General features: G+C 51.4%; 1 protein-coding gene across 3 annotated transcripts in view; it reads right to left on the bottom strand.

Annotated features, from left to right (window-relative positions):
- Window positions 1-2,217: 2,217 nt before the first annotated feature.
- Window positions 2,218-9,143, bottom strand: part of LOC133341430 (ATP-dependent translocase ABCB1-like) — a 49,396-nt gene continuing 42,470 nt past the window's right edge. For all 3 annotated transcript variants that reach the window (XM_061550054.1, XM_061550055.1, XM_061550053.1), the window contains 3 exons: window positions 6,276-6,482; window positions 5,765-5,911; window positions 2,218-4,639 (listed from right to left, as the gene is read on the bottom strand). In XM_061550054.1, the coding sequence (XP_061406038.1) occupies window positions 4,445-4,639; window positions 5,765-5,911; window positions 6,276-6,482 (549 nt within the window). In that variant the 3' untranslated portion in view covers window positions 2,218-4,444. The remainder of the gene's footprint in view (window positions 4,640-5,764; window positions 5,912-6,275; window positions 6,483-9,143) is intronic.

Raw genomic sequence — 9,143 nt, 5'->3', positions numbered from 1 at the left:
ACGAGCGTCGCTCGACCCAACTGACCCCTCAATTGCCACCACATTCGGCGACTGCTCGTGAAAAATGTGCAAGAAAAAGGGGACGCTCAAAGCGTTCTGCATCCACGCTGGAGTTTAATCATCGCTATCATCATCAGCGGCAGCAGTTAGCAGCAGCATCAGCCATGCTGGATGAAGACCTCCCAAATTCCGTTGCCATCCTTGCTGTTGCTGCGATGCGACACGCCCACACAGCAATCTACACACATGCCGATTTTACTGGTAGGAACCTCCTGGTTACACCAGCCCACAGGGGATTATTGTGCCCGACCGTCCGTCGTGCAGGGAGGGTGGGGCTGAGTGGGGATGGGGAGGGTGGGGAGGGGCTGGGTGGGGAGGGTGGGGAGGGGCTGGGTGGGGAGGGTGGGCTGGGTGGGGGGTGGGAGGGGTGGGGCTAGGTGGGGAGGGGCTGGTCACTCCGTGGTGCCCTTATAAAACTCAACGTTTAACCTACTCACGCCGGCTTGTGCCCGCCCTCACAGTCGGGCATATTTGCGGAATACACCACGCCGCCGTTGACCCTGGCCATTGACCGAGCAACCCAACGTTCCTACCAGCTCCCTCCGCAGGAATGTGTTATTGCAGATGTAGTGACATCGCGGATGTCACTGTATGGTGCCGGCTCTAGCAAGGCACGGCGTGCGATGCACCGTCATCGCGGACACCCCGTAGGTGGGTGTAGTACCAGCCCTAGAGGGGGCTCGGTGAGCGCTGGGATAGCGCTCAGTGGCACCACGCGTGGCGTGTAGTGCCGTCTCCCACCGGAGGGAGTGGGAGAGTGTCAGCTGGGCCATGGCACTCTGGTTGACCCGGAAGGCACGTGACCGGTAAAGTCTACAGGGGGGCCTCCAGGTGGGAGCTAAGGGTTGGTCACGTGTCCGGGGGAAAGTTGTCTCAAGAAGAGTCGAGAGCCAGAGAACTCTCTCGAAGGTGGGAGGGGCCAAGGGCGGAGCCGGCCCCGACCCGGGAGCATATAAGCCGGGTCCCCGCAGGGACCGGGGCTGGTTGTTGCTACCGTCATCTGGAGATCTACGTTGTACGTCCAGAAGAGTCTCCAACACGTGGTCCGGAACCCGAGCTGGGGTCCGGTCCGTTATAACTAACTCCCAGTGTGTTCGTGTAGCTTAGCCGGGTGGTCCACCACCCTAGGCCAGGGGTCGGCAACCAAAATAACAAGAAGAGCCATTTCTTTCCAATTCGGTAGAAAATTCAGTATTTCAAGAGCCGCAATGCATCTAAGTACATACTGTACATACGTACATATCGTCAAGAAGCAGCCCGTAAAGAGCCGCATGCGGCTCCGGAGCCGTAGGTTGCCGACCCCTGCCCTAGGCTGTTATCTGGTAAAGGGGCAACTACCCCTTTGTGTATTCGTGTTGGTGTAATAAATGTGTTGCCTCTAAGAAGTACGTCTGCGACTCAATTGGGCCCACTACACAGGGATTGCAACTCCTTAGAAGCTGGGAGGGGGGGGTGTATCAGGGTGTCGATGAGCCGTGGTGTAGAGAACTTCGTGTTTTTTTTTTAAACCAGATTCATGGACGTAACTCGGATAATGCTGAAGAAGCCACTGGAGCTATGCACCTTTAATTATAGATTGAAACCCATTTCTGTGAAACTGCCATTTCGTGTTTAGTTTGTTGTCCTTCCCCCGCATCTCCGATTAGCACGGTTGGCTACGCACGGTGCGAAAGAAGTTCATTATACATACGTCTTTTCTGTCGAGGTGCCATGGTGGCGAGATGTTAATGACCTCGCCTGGTATACAGGATGTCCCAAATTCGATCCTGACCCTGACGATGTCTGTATATTTGGAGTTTGCATGTTCTCTCTCTCCCCGTGGTCGTGTGGATTTTTATCCGGGTCCCCCGTTGTATTCCCTCCACAATTTAAAACATGCGTTTAGAGCATTTGGCTGCTTTGCCACTCATTTCCCATCCATCCAATCTATTCGTCATCATGTGCTCTCGTCAAATGTGCATCACAGGTTACAATAGTATGAATCCTTGCAGTCACGAAAGCTTCAAATCTAGAATTCCTGAATATGAGAAAGGAACAATATCATTGATGCTGTAGAGCAGTGCCACCGTGATTCAGGCACTGTGCTATGAACCCAGCAAACTTTAGAATCAGCGGTGAGTGATACAAATAATTCACTGCTGGCCCAATACTTCCTCTCATTTTATTCACCTCATCTCCACCATTACATTCGTACGTACCGTTGTTCATTCTCTGTAAAGCACCTTGGTCAGGACATTATATACATTACGATACGATAAGATACATTTCCACATGATAAGCCACTTCGGTGAGCTATAATTTGTGGCCAGGTCGCTTCTGAAACAAGAGCTATATAGCTCAGTGGGCCTTACCTGGTAAAGTAAAGATAGTTTAGTTATTATAGAGCCTTATCAGACTGTTGGGGACAAGTGCTGTTAGCGAGTAGCACCTATGAGGGCCGGCACAGCACAAGAGCGGGTGAGTGGCCAACACCACGCCAGGCCGCCTTTTTCTATCCAGCGGCCATGTTTAAACATCGCGTCAGGTACTCATTCAAAGCTGAGTCGACCTAGCAGAGGCCCAGAACCGGTTCGGATAATCGTTACTGGCGTTGGCCGTGAGCTGCAATCGAACTCGTGTCGCCGGGCTGGTAGCGCAGTGTGCTCACCACCGCGCCACACACACACATGGACGGGTCATGTGACGTATTACAAGCTACAACACATCAGCTTTGATACCATTGCTTTGCTGTGCTATCAAGGGGCACTCAAATCTTTGCTCACCGAAGCGGCCGCTCGCTTTAAAGGCCACTGGCCACGCTGTGTTTGTTGGACCACCACAACTCCAGATCCAGGTGCTTGCATTGCCTGCTTCTTAACCTGCCACTGCTCCACATTTGGAATTCCCTCCTCATCGTCCCTTCTAGACCTTTGCTCAATCCAAAAAAACAATGGGGTTTTGTTCTGTTTACACCCTCGATAGTGCCGTTTTAGTTTGGCCACTTGGGAGTTGTGGGTCCTTTTGGGCCTGTGCTACGCGACCGTGAATGCAATACATATAACAACACTCAAAGAAAACAATTACCAGCATTTTAAAGACTGGACATTTCATAAACATATTAAGCTTTAACAACAACAAAAACAAATCAACAATTCTCAGTGCCCCTTTCAGCACCATTAAAAACATCGCGTGGGAGCTGGGCTTCGGAATGCAAAAAGTATCCGAAACTTGTAAACAAATTTGAAAAACTTTTCTTTCTCCGAGGATGTCCGATCCCAAGTATAAAGCATCTCGTTCCGTCCAGCGGAAATGCCTCTACGCGTCATGCTATACATATGTATATCGTGAAAATACTTCCTAACAAAACATGTAAATATTCGTTTTAATCCCAGGTGTAAAACGTTAAACCCATGACGGATACATTGATGAAACCTGAAAACCACTCAGGAGGACATGTGGTTTGAGTTTGACTTTTTCACAACATCCGTTTGGTCGTAACTTTATCTCAACCAATTAGCCACCTTACTCTCGCCCCTACCTCCTAACACGAAGCTTCAAACCAAAAACTACAACCGTAAACCCTAATGTCTAAACTCTAAATCTTTGATAATAGGTTTTTTTCCCCTTTTTTCTGGCAACAAAACAGGTGTTGAGATGTTAAAATACCAAACTGAAACCTTTTACAAGGAATCATGTCTGCATTAACCACATTGTGGTAAGAATGCAAACAAAAAACATACTTTGATAATATATGCATTGTCTTTGAAACTGATTGGTCCACACCAGAGACAGCTTTCTTTTGAGCCTCGTCTCAAACGGTGTTAGACCAGAGGACGCTTGGATTTTCCCTGGGTCCTCCGGTTTTCCCTTCACATTTAGAAACATGCGTTTAGAGTATTTGACTGCTTGAAATTTCCACGTGATAAGCTACTTAATTGGGCTATCATTTGTGTCCAGGTCGCTTCTGAAAAAGAGCTATATAGCTCAGTGGGCCTTTCCTGGTAAAATAAAAAAACATTTTAATAGTTTGGTTTAAGTAGGGTGGAACAAACGTTTACTTTCCATAATAAAGGTTTTTTTTGGGTTAGATTGCGTCAATATAAATGTGTCGTTTAACCCGCGACCACACGACACAGCCAATTATCAAGGTTTGTCACGTAAACAAAACGTGCCAATTAGTTGCTACTTCAGCACACGGTGTCGGAGAGTAAACGTTTACTTGTCGGATAACTTATTCGTTCCACTGGAGGAACAAAGAATGCGTCCCCAACTATCCGCCCTTCCACCTTCCGTCCAAACCAAACATTCACCCAATATCCATTGCTGGGGGAATACATTTTCCGGGGGAAGCCAATATTGGTTCAGCGTGACTACAGGGCCCAGCGGGTCGTGGTCGCCAGGCCGGCTACAGGATCTGGGCCTCCACAAGGCGGTAGTAGAGGCCCCGGGCGGACAGCAGCTCCTCATGCGAGCCCAGCTCACAGATGTCGCCGTCCTGCAGCACCGCGATCACGTCCGCCGCGCGCACCGTCGACAGCCGGTGAGCGATGACGATGCAGGTGCGGCCCTGCTGAGCTTTCTCCAGAGCGTCCTGCACCACCTGGTTTCATCGCAGCAGCAAGCAAGCAGCAGCAACAGCAAGCAGCAGGCAGCACCAGCAGGAAGCAAGCGGCAGCAAAAAGCAGCAGCAGGCAGCAGCAGCAGGCAGCAGCAGGCAGCAGCAGGCAGCAGCAAGATGAGTGTCGATGTACCGTTTGGATGTTTCGCTCTCGCGGCTTGTGCCACTTTTCCCATTGACACATGCGAGCTGTGCCGGGGCCATGCCAAGTCTGGCCGTCAACACTCAGGAGCAGCCAGGTTTTGTTTTTTCCACTGCAGAAGGCGAGCCGCGACGCCGGTATCGTGCACAACGTGCAGCGTCGAGACGCATGCGGACGAAACGGCGATGCCGTGTTTGTAAGTCGTACCAACAGACATCACGTGCTGCGAATTAGTCATTGAGCCGCTGGCCCTGGCCCTGCTTGGCCCCCGAGATAGAGTAATATGACTTGTGAGGCCAAGCGTATCATGGTACGAGCAAACCTCTGCACACGGCAGATTGCAAGTGGAAGACCACCTGTACCGAGAGGGGCCCTAACTGGCTCGGCTTCGATGTGGCAGTGGAAAAAGGCTGCATTGGTGAAACGTGACATAGTGATCATCGTCATGTTCTCAACATGACGATGATCACTCTGTCACGTTTCACCAATGCAGCCTTGTGGTGGAAGAAAAATGTGCGAGTTCAAACTCCGCGACGAGTCCCGGTCTCCACCGCCGCACACGCACACAAATAAATAAAGCCATCATGTCATGCAAAGTGATATCGCAATAATTGTCAATAAACATCAGAAAAAACACTCCCCCCCCCTCTCTTTCCCATTTCCCTTCTCCCCTTTTATGCTGTCATCTTCCCTCGAACCTTCCTGCCCCCCCCATATCAACTTTCACTTCTCTGCTAGAGGCTCCCCACTTGGGTGGGGAAATGTGCCCAATCAACCCCACCTCCACTGAGCCCTGCCACGCCGATCTCGGCTTTTTACTTGCGGAATCTCTGCCCCCCCCCCTCCCCCTCTTGTTCTGCGATCGGTGCTATGTACCGCGCTCGAGTTAAATTAATTGTATTTATTAATTCCCTCGTATCGACATCGTGATGAAAACACAATCGGGCGGTGGTGGCGGCACGCACCTTCTCGCTCTCGGCGTCCAGCGCGGACGTGGCCTCGTCCAGCAGCAGCACGCGGGGGTCCCGGAGGAGCGCACGCGCGATCGCCACGCGCTGCTTCTGCCCGCCGGAGAGCTGGGCGCCACGCTCGCCAACCACCGTGTCGTACGCCTGGGGCAGCACGGCGGACACCGCAGCGACGGCGAGGGCGGGCGAGGAAGAGGAGGGTGGGGGAAGAGGTGGAGGAGGGGGAGTAGGGGAGGAGGAGGAGGGGGAGCGCGCACGTTATGGAACGTCGACGCGAACCGCGAACTGAGTGGAAGCGCCCGGCCAACGTTCGCTCGGCGATGACGACGATGACGGTGATATTGATGACGACAATAAAGACGATGTTGATGACGATAAAGACGACGCTGATGACGACGATATTGATGACGACAAAAATGTCGATGTTTACGACGACGACAACAATGCTGATGATGACGACGATGACGGCCACAGGTCTCGTCACGCGAACCCGGCCCGCCGCTCGTACCTGCGGCAGGGACTCGACGAAGTCGTGGAGGTTGGCGGCGCGGGCGGCGGCGACGACCTCGTCGCGCGACACCGCACGGCTCACGTCGCCGTACGCGATGTTTTCGGCGATGGAGCAGCCGAACAGCACCGGCTCCTGCGACACGACGCCCAGCTGCCGGCGCAGCCAGCCCAGGTTCAGCTGCCTCACCTCCACGCCGTTCAGAAGCTGCCCGCGCGCGCAGACAAAGATCCACCGTGTAGCGTTAAAAGACTGCCCGGGGCAAGTGCTGTTCAGCGGGCACCTATGAAGGCTGGCACGGCACGCGAGGGGGTGGGTGGCCAGCACCGCACCCGGCTGCCTTTGTCTCCCCAGTGGCGATGTTTTACACACTGCACCGGGTACTTGGGGAGGTTCAGGATAGGTTCTTTCACGCCGTACGTAGCCCACTGTGCTAATCGGAGGCGCGGTAAACTTGGTGTGGAACACCACTTGGTGTTGAACACCACATCAAGTGTTCCTCTCACTTTGGCTGTGGCTATTAGTCACGACAAAAAAAATAAACACAGCAAACAAAATGGCAAAAAATAAAACGAAAAAAGAGAAACGGGATTCATGAATTGAATTGTGACCCTGGAATTGTGACAAATCATGGCATCTCTACATGGAAAGGGGGCGGTGAGGGGGTGAGGGGATGGATCGTGATGACTTAATCTGGATCGGCACGCGTTCAGGGGCCGATCATCTTCATCGCGTCGAAGTCCAATAGTCCCACACGCGCGAGTGATCGTGGGACATGTTTGATCTCAGCGGGCGACACACAGTCAACTTGATTAGGCCTCTCCTGGTGGTAAAAGGCGAGTTGTAAAATAATTATCCATTCGCCACTGGGGGAAAGGATTTGATTTTAATTTAGTGCTCAAATGTCGTAGCATCTCGAAGCGCAGCTTTACTTCTAGCGAAGGAGCCGTGACAATTGAGGGTGAACTGCTTGCATAGCCGGCACCACGAGAATTGACTTGGTGGGGAGACCATCATCCAGGAGTGGATTGATCATGGCTGACGATGGTTCTATTATTGCGTATTGCAGCGATGTGTTCGGGACCTGGATGCCAAAGTCGTTGTCTGCTAGCCGTGACGAGAGGGCTTCAGGACGAAGAATTCGTGTCGCTTTGCTTTTCCTCCTCGTCCGTTGAAAGAGCGCAGGCCACATTTGTTGACTCTATCGATCCATAGTCTGGGTTGCATGGACATAATCGCACGACTGTGGCCTGTATCTATGGGTTTAACATATGGTCCATAGCTTGGTTTTCATTGCCACAATCACACTACTGCAGCAGCTTGTCTTTAATGTATATCTATGGGTTTCTATGTATCTCAATGTGTCTATGTGTCTTTATTTGTCCCTGTGTAGCTCTATGTGTATCTATGTAAATACTATACGGTCCATAGTTTGGGTTGCGATGATTTTAAATGCATGCCACCACCGAATGCTCAAATGAGCATGGGCTGTTGCAAATTTTATTCTTACAGCCCTAAGCTAGTGGTGGAAATTCCATATTCCTATGGTGGGTGGTGAGTCTATCCAGAATACACTATCCAGAGGATATTCACTTCCGAGAAAGTGGTTCCCGTTTAATCAACACCACAGAAATGATTGATGATAGTGAGCTGAGTTATTTACATTTGGAAACCTCAAGTGGAACTAATAATACATGTGTATGTATTAAACATGTATTGTTATTATTTTTAGCTGTTTTGCTTTTGTTCTTTGTTTAATTCAAAGTGTTTTTCTCTATGATCTATTTATTATGACTCCTTAGATAAGTAGACTTCCATTCTCAATGGGCTATTAATAATGAATTTTACTTGTAGGAACCTCCTGGTTACACCAGCCCACAGGGGATTATTGCGTCCGTCCGTCGTGCATCCAAAAATGGGAGGGGTGGGGCTGGGCGGAGAGGGGAGGGTGGGGAAGGGCTGGGTAGAGAGGGTGGGGAGGGGCTGGGTGGGGAGGAGAGGGGAGGGTGGGGAGGGGCTGGGTGGGGATGGAGGGGCTGGGTGGGGAGGGTGGGGCTGGGTGGGGGGTGGGAGGGGTGGGGCTGGGTGTGGAGGGGCTGGTCACCCCGTGGTGCCTTTATAAAACTCAACGTTTAACCTACTCACGCCGGCTTGTGCCCGCCCTAACAGTCGGCCATATTTGCGGAATACACCACGCCGCCGTTGACCCTGGCCATTGACCGAGCAACCCAATGTTCCTACCAGCTCCCTCCGCAGGAATGTGTTTTGTATGTACGTTGAACTTCTTTTGCACCGTACGTAGCCAAGTGTGCTTATCGGAGGTGCGGAGCAAGGACAATACACTAATAACAAAGAGAAGTTCTCAAGAAATTAATTTTAAATTTAGAAAGAAAGTGCATAGCTCCAGTGGCTTCCTAATATAGGAAGGAAAAGCGTTGCAGATGGACGCAGAAGCACATCTGAAAGCTCTCGATGCGGTGACCGTCTTTATTCGATGGTCAGCCAAAAGCCGCCGCTAGAATGAACAAAGTTTGTGGTGATGATTTATGCTCCTTGACGAGATCAGCGAGGCATTGGTGGCTCATTTGTGGCAATAACTTCGTGTGTAAAGCGCGTGACCTTACAGTTAATTAACTGTGACTGGTAATTAATACATTAATCTTAACAACTCGAAATCCTCCTCTCCCCAGGATAGCCAGATCCCCGCGGCCGCCTCTTGTATTCGGATGCTCTCTAAATGCTATTTGTGCCGCACAGCATTCATTGTATGTGTCAGTGCGCGCTAGTGGGCGGGGTTGGCAGACGAGTGGGCGTGGCCTGTGGGCAGTGGGCGTGGCGAGAGAGGGAGGCAGCCAATCGCCGTGCAGA

Source organism: Lethenteron reissneri, chromosome 11 (genome assembly GCF_015708825.2).
Source record: "Lethenteron reissneri isolate LAM-NWPU_2019-01 chromosome 11, ASM1570882v1, whole genome shotgun sequence".
Taxonomy (NCBI): domain Eukaryota; kingdom Metazoa; phylum Chordata; class Hyperoartia; order Petromyzontiformes; family Petromyzontidae; genus Lethenteron; species Lethenteron reissneri.
The sequence above is the reverse complement of the archived record's forward strand: the minus strand, read 5'-3'. Positions and strand labels throughout refer to the sequence as shown.